The sequence below is a fragment of the Numida meleagris genome, chromosome 1 (genome assembly GCF_002078875.1).
Source record: "Numida meleagris isolate 19003 breed g44 Domestic line chromosome 1, NumMel1.0, whole genome shotgun sequence".
Classification (NCBI taxonomy): Eukaryota; Metazoa; Chordata; class Aves; order Galliformes; family Numididae; genus Numida; species Numida meleagris.
Window position 1 is genome coordinate 130651695 of NC_034409.1, and position 25702 is coordinate 130677396.

Sequence of the window (25702 nt, forward strand, 5' to 3'; positions counted from 1 at the left end):
CAGAAGGACGGAGTCCTGCTGGTGTGGCCCCTCGATGTGCATCTTGTGCACAGCTGTGTGCACTGCAGTGCTGAAAGTCACTGCTGCTTCTAAGAATTGCCCAAAGAACCAGTATCTGCTGTGAGGTGGCCCTAGCATATAGTAACAAGGCAAAGATAAGCATTCTAAGTACCCTGCATGCAGAAGACAAGTGGATGGTTTCAGAAGGTCACACTAATATGTCTTACTAGGCAGGGAACTTCTCACAACTAAGCAGATTTTGAAGTCTGCTATATTTAAATTGGCACTCCGTGCAGCACAGTATACAGTCTCAAGCTGAATCTGAGACAGATACTGGGGCATATCTCTGAACCCTGTTCACTGGCACAGGCTGCCCAGAGAAGCTGTGGTGCCCCATCTCTGGAGGTGCTCAAGGCCAGGTTGGATGGGGCCCTGGGCAGCCTGAGCTGTTTGGGGGCAGCCCTGCCCACGGCAGGGATTGGGGCTGGGTGGGCTGTGAGGTCCCTTCCAACCCAACCATTCTGTGATTCTGTGATTCTTTGCACCTCTATTCTGGGCCGGAGATGCTAGGGGGTTTCAAGTTGATAAAGGAGAAGAAAGGAAAGTTAAGAACATTCCCAACAAAATAAAATACTATTTGACTAGCAAAACCACTGTGGAGGATGGCTTATGGTTTACATATTGCTAAATATCAGCAAAATAAATGTGTTCATTTCTCCAAAATACCTCCAGATGGCATTAAAACCCTTCTTCTTTCGGTCTTTATTGCAATACTATTTTTAAAAATGATAATTATTGGAATCATTCTATTAACCATTCCCAGCAATCATACTATCAGAAGGCATAAGGCTGCTAATGCTTAATTCATTTAATAAGTTTGGCTAAATAAGCTCACAGGCTGTAATTACATTCCACAACACAATCCACAGGACAAGCCATTTCTTACACCGTGTCAAATCTTTTTCTAGATTCATTTCCAGAAGGTTTTTAATGCGTATTTGCAGCAGAAATGAAAACATCCCACAATAAATCACCGTTATTGTACCTCCTTCTGTGACTACTTTTGACCATGTGACAAATGGTGACACCTTATGAGATTTACATGATGTAACACTCTGAATTTAAATAACGGGAATCAGGAACCATAAATTACGGACTAGATGCACTCTAAAATTCACATGACTGACTTACAGGAACTTGGCTCCCACAAATGGGATTAAAAAGGTAAATGGTTTTGTGGAAATTCATACTGCTCCTGCATGGTAAACATTCAAGGAATTCACTTATCTAGCTCAGTTTGGAAGACTGTTGTTATTTATATTTTTTTTAACTTGCAGCCCATCTGTTTTATAGACTGGTTTATGCTGGCAAAACAATTCCACTCTTTGTATACTGGAGTTAAAAATGGTAAAAGCTTCTATTGTTGCACTAGAGCGAAGGTGAACACTGATATATTACAAGTGCCTGTTCCTATCTATTTCTCGAGTTCTTTTGTTAATTCAAAAACATCAACAAAATCGTGAGAGACCAGAGATAACTGTAATTGGATTTCAAGTAATTCAGAGGTGAAGCTGCAGACTGCAGTCTTTTAAAATTACATCAGTACATCAAAGGCATATGTGACATGACGTTTTTTTGCAAGTGTGACAAACTCTGGCAGCATTAAGGTAATGTTGAAGTCAGGTTGTAAAGGGCAGCCTCTCACACCCACAAAAATCATTTCATATCTACTCAGCATGATAGAAAGCCATTTCACTCGTGAAGATCTCTGACTTGCCAGCATGCAAAAGTTCTAGGAATAATTAATGTTTAGTCATTATCTAAAAAGCCTTTCTAAGAACAGCATCAGTGAAAGAGCTTTATCTTAATGAAAACAAATGGACAAATTCAATATTGCCCAACCAATCTGATAAAAATATAGATGCTTTTTCCGATCATAAAGGCAGAAGTGACTTACGATGTATGGGTTGCGCTTTTCTCTGGACTCTTTGGCTCTACATCACTTTTTCCTTTAAAAAAGAAGAAGAAAATGACATCAGAAATGAGTGAATATGGAAATTGTTTAGATATGACATGTCATAGATTTACTCATTGCTAACACCAACTGCTCTTACCACATGCACAGAATGCTGCCGAGGCAACATAAAGCTGGGGCACTGCTGGAGTATTTACAAGCTTGGGGTCCACTCCTACTTGACTTTTCTTGCCACTGGCACATGTATTCTGGCAACACTAGGCAAAGAAACTCTACAGGAGAGGCTGCTCAGAGGACAAAAAGACTCAAGCAACTCAAGTTTTACTAGGGACAGGAGACCTTGGAGCCATGGAAAGGTTTTCTCCAGGGCCCTACAGCTCTGCTATTGACAGTGCATCCCAGCCAACATGCATGCACTCCCACACCTGCTCCAGGAACCATAAGTATTTCATACAAAGTAGAACAGCACTAGAAGGAGCTACTAAGGCAGTGATTAGAACATGTGTCTACAAATGAGTGGTGCTATTTTGTACAAGAAAAAGTTAATGTGGCTTACACACCCAACCTGGGGAGAAGTCAGGTACTTAAATATTTGAGAAGTATCAGAGGTTCAAGGGCTCCCTCTTCTTTATGTTTCCTTATGACTCATGTGTTGGGTTATGATGATCCGCTTCCTAGGTCCAGGAACATGGATACCAGGGAAGCTGCTAGCTGATGGGGTAATAGAGTTCTGGTAGGTCAGGCCAAGACCTTCTCCCTCTTTCATCCCCCTTAAAAAGCTAACGTGTTTGTACTTTGCTACACTCATCACTCTGAGAAACCTGAGGGAGTTACATCCCAGTGTAAGATTTTAATTTAGGTCTAACTTGGGTGATCAGGGCATACTGCTCCACTTGAATCACCCTGAACTTGAATTCTAGACCTCACAACTGCAGCTGCTGCTCCCCTTGTGTATTGCCTATGTATGTGTTTATGTGTCCTAGCAGGCAAGGTTGAGTGTGACTGGCTTACTGATGGATGTGTTTTCCTCTGCTACCTTTTAAGGAGCTTCATTAAACCAAAATCCACCTGTGCCTTCTGAAAAAAAATGTGGGAAGTGCTTGTTTTGATCAGGCTGTTCCAATGCCTCCTTGTCACTGACTTGAGCTGTGTGGGTGACGGACCAGCCCCTAACCCATTCCATGCACATGAGCACTATGTATCACCCAGTCCTTGCTGCCAAAGTCTTCATGCTCAGTTTTGTATAGCACTGGCTGTCAGCAATGGCTATAAGGGGTGCCTCTTGAAAACTTGCTGTTGCCTTCAGAAGAGACAGGGTTCTGCCACCAATGTCCTTCCACTGCTCTGCAGAAATAAGCCAAAGCACTTAATCTAGACGGTCACCTTCTGGAAGTGGGGCTCTAATTAAGGGAAGTTCTGGGTAGTGCAAACACCTTGCTGTAGTGCTTGTAAATCTCATCCTCCCCTGTGGAAGAGTTTGTCTGTACCTTTTTAGTCTTTAAACTTTAGCGAAAAGGTTGTGGGGAGATCTGGTTGTCTTTAGAAACAGCACTGTCTCTCTGTGGACCTCTAGCTTAAGGCACCTAAAATTTAGACATAAGCTAGGCAGCCACACAGGGTGGAATACATCCAGTTCATAATCTCTAGGTCACTTTCCATTTTTAACAGACTTCAGAAAGCATATCCAGATGATGAACCTGCTGGCTAGAAAGCTGTTGCTACAGTGTATGTTTGTCAGCCTGAAGTCCTGAAGCTCATCTGCGTTATGGTAATTTGGAACAAGAAACCAACAGTAACAGTGGCATATATTCAAAGATTTTCTATTTGTAACTTAGATTTTTTTTAATAAATGATGAATTCTTACCATGAACAAGCTGGTTTGTTTAAGTGTGAGGGGGCATATAGATTCCTGAGTGCTTTGCCAGCAGAGTTCTACTTTCAGCAATGTGTGTTAATGTAGAGAGGGAAACAGCACAAGTACTGTGAGGACTGAGAGAAAAGGGAATCTCTGCGATTCAGCCAAACTGGATATTAATGAATTACCCTACAGTAAGCATTTGCAGCTGCTTTAATGCTAATTGTCACTTAACATACTTCTTTGCAGAGGGGGAGGATGAAGCTCTTGAGGATGCTAGAAATGCATCAGTCCAGCCTATCAGAGTAGAAAATCTGGTCATTAATGCTTTATCAGTTCTTACTAACTTTGTTCACACTTGACTGAACAACAGAAATATGAGAAATGTGTATAGACTAAGCATAGCTGAATGTCATAGATATGGTACTGATAAGCTACTGGAAAAGCATATGTAAAAGGGAATTATCTGTCAGAACAACTTGTTTTTTTTCACACTCACTCTTGGCTAGACCAAGAATTGTATCTCAATTTTTCATGTAACCTGACAAATGCGTGCAGGTACCACTGTGTGAGGCTGACATCTGCTGAACTAAATCCTCACTAGATCTGTTTTTTTTTAATGGGCAAATCTGTGGGGTCTTCGGTTTTTCTTAGTCCAATGGGAACTGAAAAAGGATATGCTACCTACCTCACCTCTTTTACAGGCCTGTTGTTAGCACACTTCACTTCAGGTGCTGTGCCCTGTATATGTTTTCTGAAAAGAGTGTGGAAATATGCATGCATCCGCATGCTAGAATGTATGTGCATGAGTCCAGAAGCACATGGGGGAAACCATCAGCCCTCAGATCCCTAGCCCCAAACATGAGAATTTTTTGCTAATTTCTACTACATCTTATCATTGAATCATAGAATCATGAAGGTTGGAAAAGACCACTAAGATCACCTAGTCTAACCATCAATGCATGACCACCATGCCCACTAACCATGTCCCTCAGTGTCACATCCACACAGTTCTTGAATACCTCCACTACCTCCCTGGGCAGCCTGTTCATATCATTTAGGAAAAGAAAATCAGGATGAGATAGGCTCGCACAACTCATTTCCTAATTGTTTTAAATAACACCAGACGGGATTTGTCCAAATTTCTCCCATTTCAAAATAAATTTCAAGAGGAATTTTTGTAGGATTTCCCTGCTGAATAGTGGAAGGAATTTGGGTGAATCACTGAACCTAGCCATTGTAAATTACTCTCTGGTTAACAGGGATAAATAATACTTATTTTAACAGAGCAGAAGAACTTCAGCCATTAAGGGTTTTAAAATGCTTTGATTTCCTTGTGGGGGAAGGATGAGAGAAATGCTAATGAGAAAGACAATGGTAACAGTTGAAGTAAAAACACTGCAAATGACAGACTCAAGAGCCACTCCACAGAAGACATGGTGCAATGGGGAATACCAGCTAACTGAGACTCTGAAGATGTGCATTTGGATAATGCAGTACATAGACCATTAGATTTCATTCCCATATGGAGCCATTTGCTAGCATTTCCTCACATCCAAATCCTTTTTACCTGAATTTCCTTTGGGTATGTCGTACAGGACTGATAAGTTCTCTCTCTTATGCTACCTGTGCTTTATTTTGTGACTTATTTTAATATCCTGACAGGAATTCTCATGGATACATGTCTCAGAGGTAGTCAAATTCCTCCAAAATGTTAGGAGTTGTGACTTGGTGTCAGACAGCAACCCTAACATTCAGTACCAATGCTGAAAGTGTTTCTGCATGGGCTCAGAAATTCTTTGGTGTGGTTGCCCCCAGCCAGCCAGACAGGACCAAGTGCAGTTTCACCCCAGCAACAGACATATGCTGAGTTTGCTGAGCAGGATGAATGAGGAGATAAGAAGAAACTGGAGGTAGTAAAGGGTGGGATGGCTGATGGGAAACTGGAAGTAAAGTGAGGTGAAAGGAGCAGAGGAAAGATGTAAAGAGGCAGAACTGCTTTTTTAATCCACAGGAGAGCAGGTTTCATTAGATCTGCAGAACAACTTATTTTATTAAAGTGTTGCAAGAAGGAAATAAATGAAATAGAACTATGATCAAAGCTATCCAAACACTGTGGCCTCTGATGTCATGGTGAAGCTCTCAGCTCAGCTTGTGTGTTTGTCATGCTCACGACTCTTTGCATGTTTGCATAGCCCTCTCTGTTACGGCCCCTTTGTGCTTCCTTCTCTCATTACTGTATTCATTATTTTCTGACAGAACCTCATCCCCTTTGCCTTTTATTATTTCCTAAGTGCTGGTCCTCACAGCAATACCAAACTGATGCTGGCAATTAAGTGACACCACTGCATGTTTCTTCACAACATCATCTTCTGCCTGCCGACCTTTCCCTGGCAAAGAACTGCACAGTTTTAATAGCCTATGTCTCCCAGGCTTGTCTCGCTGGATGTCTTCTCCCTCACGCAGTGGGTGACCAGACACTTTCAAAGCCCTACCTACCAGCTCAGGGCATTTTTCATCTTCAGTCACAGCCTTGTAATTTGCAAACAGGGCTCTGTGCTGGCTGTCAGGTCAGGAAAATAACAAAATAGTTCTTTTGGTTGAGATGATTTTATGTTGAGAGCAGGGTAGGATCATGTATTTTTAATATGCAAGACAACATTAACAACAGTCAGAGGTGTCAGGGGAGAGGATTAATACTTTATTTCATGGAACAATTCAATCTTTCCTTTCAATCCAGCTGCTAAGTTGTTTGTTTGTTTGTTGTTGTTGTTGTTGTTGTTTGTTCTAGCCAGAAAAGACCTACTGCCATATAGTCTTTGAGGCATTATTTGGTATCACATTGGCAAGATTTCTGTATCTTTTCACAGGGCAATAATCACAAAATATACCATTGCCTACAAAACATGAGCGATCATTTTTTCTGCAGTCTGGATCTGGCGCTGCCCTTTCCCAAGCAACCGAATCAGCTCTTTCCTGGCATTTTAGAAAAGCCATTCTTTTGCTATTTCAGTCTTTCCCATCAACATAATGAAATGGCCGTGGTTAGTGGTCATGGTGGTGATGGGTCGATGATTGGACTAGATGATCTTAGTGGTCTTTTCCAACCTGAATGATTCCATGATTCTATAACTGAATCCTTTTTTTTTCTTCCAGTCCACCAAAGATCTGGCGTTTCAATAGTTGCTGTTGAATTCAGTTCCCAACATTTGGCTAAAGATGAGTACTGCTTGCTGAGGCTCTATATTGTACCAGTCTACTACTGTTTCCTTATCAGTCCTCTGGTTTTCACAGTCATTGTCATTACCTCCACCCAATGCAGCCATAAATGAGTTGGTACTTACTTGTATTGCTGTGTCCTGTAGATCCCTGTTGTGACTCCTGCAATAATAATAGAAAAAAGGTACAGTGTATTATTTTTATGGCTACCTTTAGCTGCAATATTTGCTTGAACATTACCTTAACAATACAAACAGCACTGTTAATTGATCATTCTGTTTAAAAGTAATTTTCAATTACAAGGATAAATCCAATATTGTTTTGAAAATGCTTGAATCAGAAGGCTTGAGAACTTATTTCACAACAATCCTCTAATGGTACAATTCCTTGTACAGCTATTATCAGTATCCTGCTTACTGTTCATTTATTGATCAACCCAAACTCGTCTATTATTTTCTACAAGTTTAGATGAGAAGACAGAGGGAAGGCCAATATTGTTTCATGGGCCATTGGATTCCTGAAGTAGTAGCACAGCTGATCTTTACTTCTTATACGCTGATACTGACAGCACTGGAGAATGGAAATACAGACTTCAGTTCTGGGTGCCTGAGATTCCAAGGTCAACCTTGGATCACAACTGTAATATTTATGAATATGGTACAATAAATTAGACTGTTTCTTCTTCACACGTAAATGTTCAAATACTTTAATCACAGAATTTGTTTACATTCATAGAAATGTGAATAAAACATATAAGTACAATGGGAATATAAATAGAAGCTATAACAAAAATATATTTAAATGGAGGAAAGAATAATAAAAAGAATACAAACAGAAGAAGCAAAGAAGCCCAGAATAGTCTGTTTGAAAACAACCTCATGTGCATGCTGTAGTTACAACAGTAAGGACTACTTTGAGAGGCATCTGCAGTATTCATTACTGGTGAGGAATCGAACCCTCGACAAGATCTGTGAGCCGCAGTGGCTGAGCAATGGGCCAGACACACAGCCAGAAACAGGAGGCTCCTCATTATCTGTTCATTTTACTTTTAGGCAAAAGCTGCTATCTGTATGTCTCTGCTATATTTTGAAGAAGTGAAACAGTTGAGAAATTTGTAAGTTTGCTACAGCTTGGAACACAGACTTCGGACTTTAAGGTGTTCTTAAATTTAAGAAGAAAAAAAAAACACAAAAAAGTCCAAACCCAAAACCAGGAGTGCATGCTTAAAATATATCTCTTTTTCACTCTTCCTCTAACTTCTGTCTCTGCCGTCTCCTCACTTGTTCACCAGGCCTCACATAGATACCTCCCATAGAAAAATCCCAGGTAGAGAGATGAGAAAAGAAACTGCAAGTACACACAGAATTTAAGGATAAGCTGACTCGGTCAAGCTAAAATTTTGCTTCTGGGTCCTGTAGAAACATGGCTTAGGGGCTGTGAGGCCTGAAGGTTTGGCACCTCCAAATGGAGGTTGGCTGAACAGCAGACTTCGAGGTCTCCAGGGCTTGGCTGATCAAATCCCCTCCACCTGCACTGTTTGCTTTGGAGTGAAGGCTCACTGGACTACATGGCTTTAATATATACAACTTCTATGGCATAACACACATCTGCAGTTCAGTGACACCCTACGCACCTGACATGGGAGAAATCCGATTTTGGGGCAAGTATTAAGAGATCCTACTTTCATCTACAGTAGAAAAATATCTGTACCATGTTTCATATGGTAAAATAATTTTTCAATAATTTGAAATTGCTGACTTTTGACAAATTACCTCAGCATTTTATGAACGCTTCTGATGAAAGAATACTAAAGTCTTTTTTTTTTTCAAGTGGCTGAATATAATCTTAAGATGTCAGAGGCAGTTCGCAGTGGTAATGTAATGATACATACACTTGAATTTAAACGTTATTCTAGTAGCCAACCAGGCTGCCAATAAACGTAGGCTCTTAGACCATGTTCAGTTTCTAGAGTAGTGAATTTTTGTAACTGTAGATGGAGAAATTGTTTTCTGTTTTGGGATAGAGAATTATTTGATGGAAATATCCTTGAGTTTATAAGATTACTTGAAACTGCTAAGCAAGGAAATTGTTCATTCTTTTACATTTTCACCAACTTCAGGAATAATACCCCCCCCGCACCCCCCCCCCCCCCCCCCCCCCCCCCTTTTAACTGTCTAGCATGGTATCTTACCACTGCCATTGACACTGTTTTTCTCAAATTTCACATCAGCAAAACACAGCAGTTATAACATTTTCACGTCTCCTTTTAACTGATGCTTTAAAAGAAGTGTCTTCATTTTCAGCAAATTATTCCAAATAAAAAGGCTAATAAAAATACTGCCGTGAAATAGAGAATATTCTTACTGAGGTAGGAAAAAAGTATGCCTTTGTGTAACTTAAAAAGCAGAGGTGAAGTCCTCACTTCTGGAGATTTTTCTTTTTTTTCTAATGCATTTACTTCATCTTGTTAAAATCATCAAGAAAGGAAAAAGTAAATGAGTTGGGCACGGAAAAGGCAACATTATTATTATAATTTAGCTTCTGAGAATAATCAATCCATAGTTTTGTGACAAGATAGCAATTTTCCTGGGACGGATAAATTAATTCTCAAGTAACAAAATGATGGCTCATCCTATAATATCACACACACATAAATAGAAATCAAACACCTGATCGAACTTTGAAGACACGAAATCACTGTAAAAATGAAAAAAAGTGAGCAAAGGCAGCAGCAGAATTAACAGCATTTTTTCCCCCACTCTGGAGTAGAGAATTAATGTCTGAACATGAAAGCTCATTCACACAAGCTTCAAGTGAGCTCTTATTTACCAAATTTAATTATTCATTTAAAGTTTATTTATTAAGATGTTTTTAATAAAATTACAATCAAATAACGCCTAGCCATTTGTTCATAACAAAGTGTGACAGAGATAGGAGAAAGGAAAGTACATGCAGGCTGTCACATCACACACTAATTCAATTATCCTCAAGCTTTGAAAAACAAGGAATAAAGAGACAGTCATTGCTCCTTCCTACTAAATTCAACAACACAAATTAATTCCACAGGGAAAGAAAATTCAAAGTTAACGACGAAATGCAACTTTATGACCTCTATTACATAAAGAACAGTTCCCTACATGCGCTCACCCAGTAGCACTGTGCTGGAAAACCTACTGGGCAGCAGCCAACACTTCAAACTTGACACTGACTTTCCTTCCTTTCCCAAGGATTAATGCAGACCTCCAGCATCAGTGAGGCCTGATTTTGTATACATGTATAGCATACATACACACATACACCCTCCCATCTGCAGAGCATATATTCTTATATGGCTGGACATATTCACCTGCATGGTTTCAAACATGCAATCCTGTTGTATTTGTGACATAAAAACTCAGTTATTAGTTTTTATTACTAGACAGGCTTCAAAACGAGTCCAGCTATAGTTCCTGTGGCCTTTGCAACTTTAATAGCCTAATTAATAAATTTCAAGTTTCAAGCTGTCAGACCACTGATTACTTGAGTCGTAGGTGAAAAGTAATTTGGTAGATACAGAGACTAATGATGCTGGCACTCATTTCTTATAGACAGAAAAGTAAGAATGATTTGCATCCTTGCAACGTGGTAGAAGTCTTACAAGATTCTCTTTTTCTCATTCCCAAGACTGTGAGTATCTTTATATCCGGGAAACATTTTCTATTAAAGCATTGTAGACTATTCACTCCTACAGAGTAAGTCTGGAAGATGCTTTGCAAATGATCTGAATGGATGTCTCAACACTTCCATAAAGCTGGAAATGAATTCACAGTACCATTCGCTCCATGGTGATGGAGAGATGGAGAGATGGAGCCAATGCCCCGAATTTAGCCTTTTAGCCTCTTTGCTGTCCTTGGCCACTGCTTGACTGACAGGACTATCTTTCTAGTAATGTGCCACCCACACAGTGTAGTGTGTGGTCGTACAGTAGTTCTTAGGTTTTAACTTGGGACAGCTATGTAGCTTGTCTGTAGGAAAGCTTCCTAGGAGTTAAGGGGTTATCTCCTATATCTCCAATAAAGATTTTTCACTACATTTTGTGAAAATCAGTTATGAATATTTTGAAAACATGACTGAAAAAATAGGAAACCATTATTTGCATTTTGGAGCCTGAAAAGCAGATGCCTTCTTGAGCATGCAACTGTTTGGGTCCAGAGGAGGTGAAAGAAATTCAATTATTTAAAAATATTAAAAAGTGATAGCGTCTAAATTTATCACGTTTTATGGCCAGCAAAGCAGGATTTTTCCAAGAGGAAAACGTACTTCTAGGTATTTCTTCCCTACCTTATGTAAAGTACTCTATTTTCTGACTATGTAGGCCACCAAGGACAGAATAGAGTGTTGGTGTCATTATATTACTAAGTATGTGCATATACTGTTAGATGAAATCCTGTCGATCCTAGGCTTAAATAAAACGGGAATTCTACTTTGGTAAGAGAAAAGGCAACCAACTAGAAAAGCTCTTTAAAAATGAATGGTAGATCTCTGAAACGGCTCCGCAGTTCAAGCTATCAGATTATTTCCCACAGAGATGGATGAACAGGCAGAGAGAAGATGAAAAAGTCAATATCAGCCATTATTCACGTATCTTTGCCCTATAGTCCATGGTTCTGCTACTCCTATATTTATCACAATACATTTAGTAGTGAGGAAGTGCATTCATGATGGTCACACATATATGCTGATAGAGGCATACCTTGCCCATACACATCTGCATACGTGCTACACAAACACCTTGCATGCTAATAATTGTGGCAGAAACTACCGAGCAGCAAATACCACTTTGTTTTTGTCATTCTCATCTGAACATTTTACTGGCTGGTAAGGCGCTGATCCATCTCCTCCTGGACTTACTTTAACTTAAGAAGCCTGTAGTCCGCCTACCACCTTCAATCAACCGTCTGTCTTCATCGAGCAAAGACAGTGAGCTTTTCCTTCTTTTTTCTTTCATAACATCCCAGAGATGTTTTGGTTTACACTCCTGGTACTTCAAAATCATGACACTATCATCCACAGCAAAGCTGTTTTACTGTAGGCAAACCTTGATGTTTTCTTGGCTTTGTGGTTATAATCATTCTGTTCACTAAATTTTAAAGAATGGACTAAAAGTCACCAAAGGAAGTTGCTTTAACAGTAAAAAGGCTATAAACAGCATCAATATTATCTTTCAAGCTTGGATACTTTGTGAAAAATGCTCTTGGCATATAAACTGTATTTGATGATAAAATGAGAAATTTTTATTGGCATTTGCATAGGAAAGCTGACCTCATTCCCTCCTGATTTACCAAGTGCAAATAATGTGGTGTCCCCAAGTTTGTGCCCATAAGCTTCACTGTGCAGCACTATAAGCTTCCTGTGATAAATATACAGCAGTGGATCAGGATATACAGGAGCTGGTTTCAAAGGACCATCAACAGGACCAGAGGCACCGATCCTTTGGGACAGGGATACTGTGGTCCCCTGCTACTGGACTTGGACAGGCAAATACTTCACTGGCAAATGCTTCTGTGGCTCCTCTGGGTATCACTGCACTAGACTCTGCTGCTGGAGCAAAGCTATTCCCAAAGCCAAGTTGGTGGCAGGGCACGTCTGCCCACTCATCAGCCCCCAGATGCATAGGTCAGTGTATGAGCAAAGCCTATCTCAGCCCTTGATGGTTTCAGTGAAGCCAAATGAAGCGGGAGCAATGGGATGTGAGCAGGAGCTTCTTGACTTACTGCAGCTGTGTGTGCCCTGAAGTATTGGTCAGGAGCCTCAGCAAGTGCCCAAAGAAGTCACCACATCTGGACACCCCATCAGGGATGCCTGTATTTTTTCCCTGTGGTGAGAAACCTGTGACCAACACATGAGGGTCAGTGCTACTGCCAGAAAATATGCAGACAAGACCATGTATTGTTGCAGAGGCTTTAAGCAGGGAAAAGCCAGAGGATACTGGCACACACATGGCCAAGGTCAGCACTGCATCAGCCTCAGTCCAGAGCCCTCAGATGCTTAACCAGAGCTTGTGTAGGTCATATTTCAAGGTGCAGGTTGCACCTCTGACATCTCTTACCTTGTTTGGAAAGGGAAACTTGCTTTGCTCTGCCTTCCCTGGTGTGTGAATAGCTGACAGTGGTGGAGGCCACGAATGGGTCATCTCCTGAAAAACAGTATTGTACAGCAAACTATTTAGAAAGCCAGTGGAATAGGAGACAATAATAGAATATCACTAGCATGAATATCTGGGTAGAGGAATACGTAGGTTACTGTAGCTTCTAGGAAATGCCCAGTTTACATATAATCTAGACAATACACAAGCTACATTGATTTTTATCGCAGACTCTTGAGAGCGGTTCTTAAGCACCGTTTCATTTTCCTGAATAGTTAATGCATCTTAAGTGCAAGAAGTTTGATTTTTCTGACAATCAGCATCCACATTTTAATCATGAGATGTATTCTGCCTGGTGAGACTAATAGAGGAATCTCATTTTTGCAGTATGGGAACAGAAATCTCAGTTTGTAACCAAGTAATGAGGTACATCCTATGGACTAATCACAACATAGATTTCACAGACAAGGTCAGAATGATAAATGTTTAACACTTTGAACTTGCCCAGTGGTTAATTCCTACAATTTTCTTTTCTATATTAAAGGAATTGAATAAGCTCATAACTGCCACTTGTTTGTGTTTTGCAGGTCACGGCCATGCAACAAGCCCTAAATGAAGTGTGCTGCTCTCCACCTTTGCCTTCTTCTTGTGCTTTTCCAAAAGACATCTTTTAATAGCTAAGAGATGCATGTAGCTTAGACTTGTATGCAGTCATTCCTGACCGAGCCTCAGGTAGCAGGCAGACACATCTTCAGTGCCATTACTAGTCAGGGATGGATGAGTTAGTCTCTAAAGCAAGTCTGATTTTGGGAAGGAGGAGGCTGAAGTGTAAATTAAACACTTCAGATAAGAGATGATTTGTTAAGAGAGAAGCTTCATATTCCTGTGTAGGCTGCTGTAGGATGGACATGTTTTTTTGACATGTTCAACAGCAACAGCCATAATATTTGGTACACAGCAACTTAACAGAATTGATATGAGAAGCAATGTGGAGCACGACAGCCCTGAAGAGTCAACCCACAAGTTTCAAAAGCTGAAGAGGAAACCACATTCTCCCTAAGCAGTGGGCTAGCTGACACTATCAAGAGTTTGCCCAGCAGATGCTCTCCAGGTTTTTGCTACCATTATCTGACTCTGGAATGGCTTCTCAGCAGTATTCCAAGGGCATGTGCTGGGATCTATGATCACTCCCAGAATAACACTAGAGCTGTATTTCCATGACTCATTTCTTGTTTCGAGGAATGTTCTTGTTTGAAGAAAGATGTGGGTGAACCTACCGCCCACCTTTCGGTAGTGCTGATGGAAGTGCTTCCTGACCCTGCAAGCACTGAGATGGGGCATTTCTCACACAGAAGGAAGTCTCTGTCTCTTCTGCCAATGAGCAGTTCATCCCTTTCAAAACAGTTTATTAGTAATAAATGTCACCTTTAAAGCATTCTTGATAAACAGTTTATTTTCTAATAAAAACGGCATTCTTTTCTTTTATTTGAGGCTAAAAACTGACATGATTTATTAGACTTCAGTAATCTACGTGGATACCTCTAATCAGAGCATCATCTAGTTTACAGTTTCAGTATCAGAACTGCTTTGCTTTTCAGTTATTTGAGGTAGACTGTTCATCTTATGACTCGCTTATCTGGTAAGTGGCAGCAATAGCACTATAGAGTACGTTTTAATATACAGTAAGTTCTTTAAACACAGGCAAGCTGAAACATAGGCAAGCAGTTTGCCATTTGGAAGGGAGCACACCTATTGCTACAAGTACCTGGCATAAGTGCTATTATTTTCAAAAGATGAATGAATTACATACTGAGAAATATTCCAACTCTAAGAGTTTATGACAGTAAATTGGCAGAAAGCGGAGTTGCAATAGTGACATTTAATCCTAGGGCTGTGATCTAAAAATGGATTTGTTTCTCATCCGCTTTTCTGTTTTTCTTTCACACAACCATTTGCTTACTTTCTAGAAAATGAAGGGCTGTGTAGACAGACTAGAGGCGTTTTTCACCTGTAAAACTCCATTCCCAGAGCGTTTTTTCCCAGCAAGCTGAAGTGTTGAGCCCCAAAGCATGTCTAAGAAATAACCACGTGGCCCTTTCTTTTGAAGGGCAATGCTTTATGTTACCCCTGTCAAAAACTGGGCTAGCCAGACTGGGATGGGAGCAGCTAGTGGTTTTGACCTAAGGCCATCCTACTTGCGAAATACACTGCTCAGTGCTTATGATTTCCATTTGCCCAGGCAGCAGTTCCCGTAGGTTATATCATGGCTGACCCCCACTGTCACCTTCACGGAAACATCTTCGGAGAGGTCTGCTATGTGCCGTGCAGAAACCAATCTGTTAGCAGAGCTCTTCCCTCCCACCTTGCCTGCCCAAGTCTGACAATGATACCTTCATCCATGGAAAGGATGAGAGGGCTGATTAAAAATAAGGGTGACCTTTCTTTTTGACATGTCAAAATCTTTCATTTCTTCTTTTCTCCAAGATTATTTCTCATCCACACTTCAATGAAAAATGGCCCTAATAGTCTTTTTTTTTTCAGCTAGCTTCTCTTCCTCTCCCTTTATACTTGCAGCTGTGGTACATAGTAAAGTTTTCTATATAATTTAAATTTGATGTAACCATTTCTGACACAAGTTGTACTAATATCACTGATATTTACCACAGTTAATAATTGCTATTATCATGCATATCCGAATGTGATTTTATCAGAATAATATGATGAATTCTGTTCATATGATCTATATATTGCTGCCATTTGGAATTGAGACAATTTGGAAATGAAATCAGATTAGAAATATATCCATATATAATCGGAAAACAATATGTGAAAAATATCCACAAACCGCAAACTGTCACCACTGAACAGTGGTAAGTTTTAAATATTTTTTTAAAAGAGAAATATTAAATTAGGGGCTCAGTCTCCTTCTGATGGCCAAGAACAGAATCACAAAAAATAGGAGAAATGATTGAGGTTTCCAGCAACGTCAAGGGCAAGCAGAAACAAGTCAAGAACACGTCCTTGTGCACCAACTCTTGTGATTTTAGACTCTATCTGAAGATATGTGATAGAGATTAAAAGCATGGTGGCATATGATTATATCAAGATCTTTTTTCAGTACATGGAGTGAAATGCTTGAAAAGGTAAAACCAAGAGGCAACTATTGAACTAACTCAACAAAAAGGACTCACCTTTTAGTGTTAAAATAAAATTTCATGTGCAATTTCTCTTGTCAGCTAACTTGCCTGTCTCTGGTACTTGGGATTGGCATAAAGCACCCACCAGACTGAAAACATGGTTTCAAATGTACTGATGAACACCACTAACAATTTAACTCTGTGTCTTCAAACTAGTGTTAGAGCAATGACTGCCACAAAAGATTTTTAAAATCAGAACAAGAAAAAAGCAGCTTTTTGTTTTTTTTAATCATAAACTGAACAAAAAATAATTCTGAAGCATCTTGCACTGGATAATGTTCCATCCATTACAAGATAATGGGCTAATTTTAAACAGATTTAGATCTTTCTACCAACTTGCTTATGTTAACCTTTGAGTCCTGGACAAGGTTAACTGAAGGAACCGCTGAGAAGCCATGTGGGGTCCAGAAGAGTGGAAAACAGATTTCCAGCTTCAAGATGGCCTATCTGAGAAAGCAGCAGTCACCCTCCTCCTCCTGCTACCAGACGTACCACGATGGGTGGCTCAGATGGCCTGGGATGGTGGAGACGAGCAGAGGTTGCATCTGCAGGGACATGGTGGGCAGGAGGACAGCAGAGGAGGCACCAGCGGGAGGGACATGCGGATCACAACAGACCACAAATCTCTGCAGACCTCTGACTGACCCTTTTTATTAATGCGTGCTTCTCCCTGTAAGGGTTACAGTGATGCTGTTCCCAGCTGACATCTCTGTGGTGGTGGCGTTGGCATGTTTCACTTACACATTGGAATTCTGTGACCGCACATGTCTCTGCCCATTGTAAATCAGCTTTCAGCAGCTATACATAAATGTTCAGCTCTGCGACGTATAAAGGTCCAAGCCTAGTTAATCTTGGACAACACACAAACTTGGCTTTTCTTCTCACTGAAGGGAAAGCCTTCAGATAGAGAAATCTATAGTACTGTGTGTCCTTGCCCCACATGTATTTTCTGCAGCAACAATTAAGTAATGAGACATTTCTCCTGGATTAATGACTGCTTGGTAGTATTTTGTTTGGGGCTTCTAACCCGAGCTTGTAGGTAATTTTTCAGGAAAAGTACTATCCAGAGGTAAATAATAGTATTTACTCCAGACTGAAGTCAATGCTGTCTTTCTAGTGCTATCAATCTTGCTGTGCGGAGTATGATTCTAGGAATGGTCGAACTGATTCAGAAAAACTGTAATTAAAAACAAGCAGTGAATTCAGTCTCATCTAAATTTAAATTCTTGCCGCATGTATTACTCTGTTCATTTGCTGCCACAGCCAGAACTTATCATTGGCCCATTAAGAAAATTGACTGTTTAATCCTCCTCTTGTGTGTGTGTTCACCTACCCAATTTTTGATTCATAATATTTTGTCTCTCACAGAGGATGATTTAAGAAATTTTTTGTAGCATCTCATAAAGGACCCTGTCAAATCCCTTTTGAAAATTATCAGCTGGCTCAGCCTCATCCACAGCTCTACTGACATGTCACAGGAATTATAGGGGATTGGTGATACGCAATTTTCACTTGCAAATACTCTGCTGGATAGTGCAGGGACTGCAGAAATGCTCTCTTTATAGTCACCTACACTAAAAAGCAGCTTTTAGGGAGGCAGCGGATGTATTCTGTCATCTGCAAGGAGACGCAATGCAAAGCTAACATAGCTTTCCAAGACCTCTTAGTAAGTGACCACAGGACACAGTTAGAAAACTTCTAATCTGCTTACTCTCCTCCTTTCATAAGATAATTTATTTATTTTTTCTTTGCACAGGAGACTCTCTCTAAGTGCTGTCAGTTGGCAAGGATCCCTTTCAATTCAGCGAAGCTACCCTGCCACTGGCTGACAATGTGGCTATGATTTTAGTGTCTAATATCCAAAGCAGAGAGTCTGACAATGAAACTTGTGCAGACTACATTGAAGCTGACAGCATTTCATTGTGATAAGGTTCTCATGATGTGAAAGATCAAATTTTCACTTTTTAAAATTGATTCCTCTTATATCTGGTATTGTTGTGACTTTTCTAACCCAGGCCTCAAAGGCACATTTGTAAAATAGTAAGATAAAGCTGTTTGCTCTTGTTTCTTTAAGATGTCACCTATGCAAACTACATCAACATACCCCTTTTTCATCCTTGTAAATTCTTTAGTTTCCTTTGAGCCCTTGATAATTTTCTTCATTCTACTTGAACATCTTTTATTTTGTCATTAACCTTCTGGCAACAGGTTATACAGAACTACCGTAACCCAATCAAACACCTTGCCATTTTTCAGCTTCTGTTGTTTACTGTTTTACTTCCTTACCATCCACTTACTTAGGCAACTTTTTGATTTATAGTTAATATTTATGTCACGTATGATGTCGAATGCTTTCTAATCTTGAGGTAAATGACAAACATGGTTTCAGCTACCCTCTGACTGGAGGATGGAATAAGGGAACCACTGCAAGCTCCCTGTGAAGGAACAGAAAATAGTCTTAAGGACAACAACTGCATTGCACTGGGTGCTGGTTCAGCACTGAGTCTCAGTCAGCAGTTTTTTGCTTTCCCTATTCCTGCTCCAATGATTTCTAGAAGTCAGTTTTTTTTCATAGCAACCTGCTGAAAACACACGCTACTGCATTTCTCCATTTCCTCCAGTCCCAGGACCCTTCGAACAGTCTGTGCTTTCTGTTATATAAATTCCTTCAAATGGGTTTCAACAATATAACATTCAAAGATACAGGACTATCTGGAGAGACTGCTTGTCAAGGAGTTTTTTCGTTTTAACGAAATACAAGCAATTGTGTAGCTTGTGACTGTGCCATCTGTGCTGTGCTTGGTTCTTCAGACCCACAAAGGTGGGCATCAGCTGAAGCTTATTGATGGAAACAGGACTCTCTACATGTGTGTTAGTGCTCTACACACATGAGGGAACGGAAAGGAAGGAAAGAAAAGGGAAAGGAAAGGGGGGGAAGAAAATGAGAGAGAGAGGAGAGGAGAGGAGAGGAGAGGAGAGGAGAGGAGAGGAGAGGAGAGGAAACAATGAGAAAGGAAAAGTAAAGTAGGCCCTTGTAAGGCAAGAAGGTCAGAGATTTTGCAGAGTGCAGAATTAAAGAATGTGTTCAGCATTAAATCTCCAGATGTTTGGTATCTACAAAACTAAACCACTCCAAATCATGAACATTTGTAATGTGATCTGTGGATCAGTTCACTCTATAGCAAATCACAAATGCCAGTGCAATAAGGTTCTGTTTGGAATATGTTATCACTGCCTTAGTGGAACCATCCTGCAAATAACCCGCAACATTTAGTCATGGCTCAACAATCTAGGACAGATAAATATAAAAAAAAATGCTTCAGCCATTCAACAAACTGATTTCTTTACGTCCTTCACTGTATGATTACAATTCTTTAATAAAGAGTCTTGCAAATTGTTCTTTGTTTACATGGTACAAATGAGCTGATGAGGCCAGGGGAAGATAAGGATATCCAAGAGAATGGTGGCTTGATTCTAAGAGCAAATGTTAACTAGAGTATAAGCTGTGCCATGACCACTCATATCTGAGTTAAAGCCAGAATGATTTCTTACCTCTAAGTATCAGGAAAGAAAGAACATGTAGCCCTACAGGTATACTACAGAACAGAAGGCAGGAGGTTTCCTTAAAAACTTTAAAATATTCTTCACCGAAATGAAATAAAAAAGGACAAAATTGCTCCTCTAGCTCCAGAGATGAATCTGTGATCTATCTGGGATCTTAGTTAGGAAGCTATGTTTTTAAATGAATGTATTGGGCCATATGATATGACAAACTGAGAACCAGCCTTGCCTGGGCAAGCTGAGACAATGTGGTTAATCAAGGTGCAATCTTTATTAGTGCATTAACCTCCTGCACCCAAGGACTGTGGATTCTAATTCCTGAATTGCCATGCAAGACTGATGCAGCTAGTTTTCTGGTCTCAGTTGGCAGCAAGCTAACAGAAGTGGCTAATGAAGATGAATAGCTGCCTCTTGGGAGTGGGGGGAGGAGAAAGACGAAGGTAAGAGACCTAGGATACTTCAAGGTCCAGATCTCTGCATGATTTCAAATAATAATGAAAAAGTGCACATAGTTGACATTTTCAGAGATGGTAACAAGCATGTTAATTCTGCAGTCTGCTAACAAAGCAACAGTAGCAGCTTCAGGACTGCTCTGGAAATACTTAAAGAAATTAAAAGGTAGGCTATTGGCAATAGAGACCAAGACACTGGTTAGGGCCTCACACTGTATTTGATGGATGATTGCATTAATGTGCACAAAGGAACAGAAAAGAGCTACGAAACAGACACATTTACTATGAAAAAAGTCTGTGGTTTGGAGAAGACAAAAATACTGCTGTGGTAAATATTTAGCAACGCTGAAATATATTTGCCACAAATGCATGTAATGTTCAAATACAAACATTCCTTTATCCAGACAAAAAAAAAATGCTGCTGAATGCAAGGGGGTAATGAAAGCAACACTTGTAGGGGAAAAAAGTCCAGTTTTATGAAACTATACATTTTTTTTTCAGGATTCTTGCCCTGTGTGAGGCTGAAAGCTTTCAGATAGGCACATTGGTGGTCCTGATTCATCCCCCTGACAGAAGGACAAATAAAAGGTCATCAGATTGGCCCGAGTTGATCTCAGTTCCAGTCTGTCATACCTGTGAAGCCAGCTAAAGAGGATTGGGGTGTCAGAAAGACTCACGTAGTCCCTGGGAGCCCAAGGGCTCATATAAAGCGTGCTTTTAAGCATCTACAGGGGAGACTCACCAGTGAGTATGAATCTATAATTTTAGCTCCGCTTGCTCAGCCAACTGATTGAATATTTTAAGCTTCACAAGTGTATGGTATGGGTAGTACAGCAGTGACCGTGTGCTGCGTTATGGAAAGATGCTGCATGAAACGCAGTGATCTTAACAACATTAAAAGAAATGTGCTAAATTTACAGGAAAAATTTGGAGCAGGCTGGGACCTCAAGTTGTGAATCTGCACCAAGGCAGTGGCTCTCCTTCCCTTTTCCCTTCTGTGGCGCATACAGGTTCTGCAAGGCAAAGCAGCCTGTAAATCCTGCCTGGACAACCTTGCACGGATGTGGCTGACTGTAATTAGCGAACAATTTTGTTTATGACGCTCTGACAACTTGCGGAATCTGTTCATATACAAGGCATTTATTCTGAATGAGATTAAGAAATCAGTGTAGCACTGCGTGCTTCAGTGTATGTGAATTCAACCATCTGTTCTCAAGGCTGCTCATGTACCTCCTAGATCTGAATTGACAGAAAGATATTAAATCTTGATGATTCTTATCCTAGAAGGAGCACAGCTGCAATAAGTGGTGGTGGAAGCTGACAGAGACCAGTTCAGCTAAGAGTACAGATATGAACTGAGCTGAACATGGACTAACTCCTGTCTGTGAATGGAGAACACGAGATAGTTCTAACAAAATGGAACACTGGACCCAGAAAGGAGATAGAGATCACCAGTGAAAAGACAACTGAAAATATCCTCCCAATATCTCGCGTTCTCGCGCAAAAAACTTTTTGAATTATTATGCATTTGTAAAAGGGAGGAGTAGCACAGTCGAACTTGTGAGGCTGATACTGGAACAGGCTGTTTCCTCTGTACGCATTTCTTCAAAAACGCTGGAAACAGAGGGAAGCTGTAAAAAGATGACAGATTTAAAGAGATCAGTGCTGTTAGAGTAAGAGAAACTATGCTTGAACTACATTAGCATCTTCAAAGTGAGGAAAAAAGCCTCAAACAAACCCCTGTTTCTAACATGACTCTTAGAAAACTTACTTCAAGACAGCTACTAACTTCTTGTATCATAAACCAATGGCTAGAAACAGACAAATCTTATTTAGGTAAAGAAGAATAATGTCTCATGAGCTGGTCTTTCACTGCTGGGACGTGGTGCTAAGTCTTCATCCCTTAAAGTTTGCATATCAAGAAAAGATGATATTTTTCAGAAAGATATGCTCTACACAAATACAAGATAATGGGTCCAAAACAGGGCAGAGTGGCTATAGTTACCTGGGTTATTATGCAGGCAAGAATGCCAGTCAGACTGGGTGGTATTATAGATTGTTCAGACTCACACCTAAAAGATACCTAAAGTGGAATTCATGTTCTTTATTTTGGAGGTTTTTTTTCAGTTCATCAAAATCCTTAATATTTATGTTACACCATCTCATAGGTTATGGCTCTATCTGCAAATCTGAAAGTGCTACCACATTTCTGTATCTTGGCTGTCTTCCTAACAGGATGAGGCTGAAGTGTACATAAGGCCTCTCTTCCCTACCCTCCTTATGTTTCCACATGACCTTTTAATACTTTCACATTAAAAAGACATTGATGTTTTAGAAAGGTCATCTGTGATCATTTGAAATGCTTTCCTTAATTGTACCGATAATCCAGTTTTAGGTTTTCCATTTTAATGTTGTGGGTAGCAAGCTGGTTCGTTGACTGGTGGCATTTACGTCACATTTTTCTCCTAAAGAGTAGCATTTGGATTCTGTCTCAGCCTGGAAGAGCACTGGGAGGGTGGCTGGGAGAGGACAGCTTGAGCGCTGGTAGAAAAGTCAGCACAGGTGCGCAGAGATTTGGAGAACTAGGACTGCCCCGCTTAGACAAATTACTGGATAACTTTGGGACTTAATCCACAGTAAAAATGAATTCACAAAGCTTTCATAGTACAGTGGTAGAGGTTCTCTTGGAAATGATAAAACATGCAGTTCAGACTTCTCAAAACTACTACAGAACTCCACTTTCAACTGGTGAATTCAGTGATCTGTGAACTGACAGAAACTTTTGTGGACAAGAATATCTGTCAGTATTTTAGAGAGGTGATTTCCTTTTCTTTTTGACATCTTGCAGTGCTGATATTTGAATGATTTGATCCAAAATGTGTTTCAAAACCAAAGTGAGATAAGAGAGAGGAAGAAATGATGCAATAGTTGTCTGTTCAAAATCACTACATAATTCAGTAGAGAAGTCCCACTGGATACACACTCCGTTTGAACTCCCTGAAGCTTTCCTGAGACTCCATCCCTGCACACAGTGAACACTAGCTGGTACAAACTGGAATAGGTTGCCCAGAGAAGCTGTGGATGCTCCATAGAATCACAGAACTTGATCCCATTGTCAATGTAATTGATGAAGATATTAAAGAACATTGGTCTCAGAACTGACTCCTGAGGGACACCACTCGTCACTGATCTCCATCCAGACACTGAATTGACCACTACTCTTCGGTTACAATCTCGCAACCAGTTCCTCATGCACTAAACAGTCCACCCATCAAATCCATATCTTTCCAATTTGGACAGAAGGCTGTTATGTGCAACCTTGTCAAAGGCCTTACTGAAGCCCAGGTAAATGATATCATTGGATCTTCCCTTGTCCACTGATGCAGTTATGCCATTGTTGAAGGCCACTATATTGGTCAGGCAGGACCTATCCTTGATAATGCCACGCTGGTTGTCCTGAGTCACATACCTCTCTTCAATGTGCCTTAGCAAAGCCTCCAGGAGGATCTGCACCATGATCTTCCTCAGCAATGAGGTGAGGCTAACCGACCAGTAGTTCCCTGAGTTGTCCTATCCACCCTTCTTAAAAATGGGTGTGACATTGCCTTTTTCCAGTCACCAGAGACCTCACCTGACTGCCATGACTTTTCAAAGATGGAGACCACATCAGTCAATTCTCTCAGGACTCTGGGGTGCAACTCATTGGAACGCATAGACTTATGGATGTTTGGATTCCTCAGGTGGTCACAAACCTGACCTTCACTTACAGCAGGACTGACATTGCTTCCCCAGTTCCCACCTTACAAACCATTTGAGTCCCAGTTTCTGACCCATCCATGGAGCCGCTCAAGGCCAGGCTGGATGGGGCCCTGGGCAGCCTGAGCTGGTGGGTGGCAGCCCTGCCTATAGCAGGGGGATGGAACTAGATGATCTTTATGCCCTTTCCAACCCAAACCATTCTGTGAATCTATGATTATATGAAGCTGGATGCAACAATGCAGGAGGTTTCATTGTTCACAGCAGAGGCAAAATTAAAAACTGTGAAGTAATAATATGCATGTCCTCCTGCTATGTTGCAGTCTTTATTCTGCCTTACTAAGACAAAGGCAGATAATCGGGGCCTTTCACATTATAGTAAAAAGTTTTGTGAGTAGATCTCACTGCGATCCTGATGCCATTGTTTTTATTCATTTCTAAGAGTCAAAACAACCAGCAGCTACAACTAATTATTTTTCAAATTAATCCGTGGGTTGTTTTGCATGGTTAGATCCCATGAAGGGGCCAGTCAGAGGATGGGCAAATGAGGCAGTGCCTCTGCTTGCAGAGCTGGCCTAACCACTGTCCCTGCACTTCAGTGGCTGCAGCTTTGTGCTGTGACACCCTTGAAAAGAGACCCAGATCTGAGCCCTGAAAAGACTGGAAAGTGGGAGAAGAGGGCCTGAGGCAGTCTCTTGTGACTATTTGGCAAATGTTAGGTTTGCCAGTGGCGTGGTTCTTCTTGAAGCCTTTGCAAGGGCATTTTACCTACCTGGGCTGCCACTCCTCCCCATCGTGCCCTCAGGAGCACAAAGCCGCGCTTGCCACTTCTCTGTGCTACACAGGGTGCCCTTTGGGAATCTGACGCAGGGAAGCAGGGCTCCTTTGTTTGCCCCAGTCATCCCCAAGAAATCTGGCAGTTCGTGATTGTGAAGTGCGTTTTGCTTGAGCTGCAAGCATGCCCATGGAGCAGTAAAGGAGACCCTTCTTTAATAGTGCAATTCATTGTTATCTAGTATTTATATTAAGTGAGTTCTTCAAAGCTTTCATTGTCTTTAGCTCTGTCTGCTTTAAGCCCTGAAACAATAACATTTAGTGCTTATTGTACACACTGTCTTTCATTTGCAGAGTATTCAACAAACTTGAATTAAGCATCACAGCACCCTTGTAATCTCTGTAAGTACTACACTACCATTACGAGGTAAAACACATAAAAATAGAATTAAGGTTGAAAGACTCTTCAGTTGGAAAATCACCTAAGAGAAAACTTGTCATTTTCCTGTCACAAAAAGTATTGAGGGTGAAAATGCCACGCTTGGAAAAAGTAAGAGAATGTATGAAAATATACACTGAAGCCTTAACTCTGTTTCTAAAGCACACATTCTGACTCCATCCATTACTTCCTTTGTTTCATTAAGAAGCAGTGTGACACCAGTATCTTATTTGTTATTGTAGACACTGTCTGCATAAGCAATTCACAACTATTTAAAAAAATGCAATGGTTTCAAACCACTTTAACATAATGAACATTAGATACTGCACAACTGCTTTTGTTTTAACTGA

General features: G+C 40.5%; 1 protein-coding gene across 2 annotated transcripts in view; it reads right to left on the reverse strand.

The window, feature by feature from the left end:
• AFF3 (AF4/FMR2 family member 3) overlaps positions 1-25702 on the reverse strand; it is a 328318-nt gene that overhangs the window by 121797 nt on the left and 180819 nt on the right. For both annotated transcript variants that reach the window (XM_021413240.1, XM_021413250.1), the window contains exons 5-7: positions 13138-13224; positions 7175-7211; positions 1958-2009 (exon numbers count right to left, since the gene is read on the reverse strand). In XM_021413240.1, the coding sequence (XP_021268915.1) occupies positions 1958-2009; positions 7175-7211; positions 13138-13224 (176 nt within the window). The remainder of the gene's footprint in view (positions 1-1957; positions 2010-7174; positions 7212-13137; positions 13225-25702) is intronic.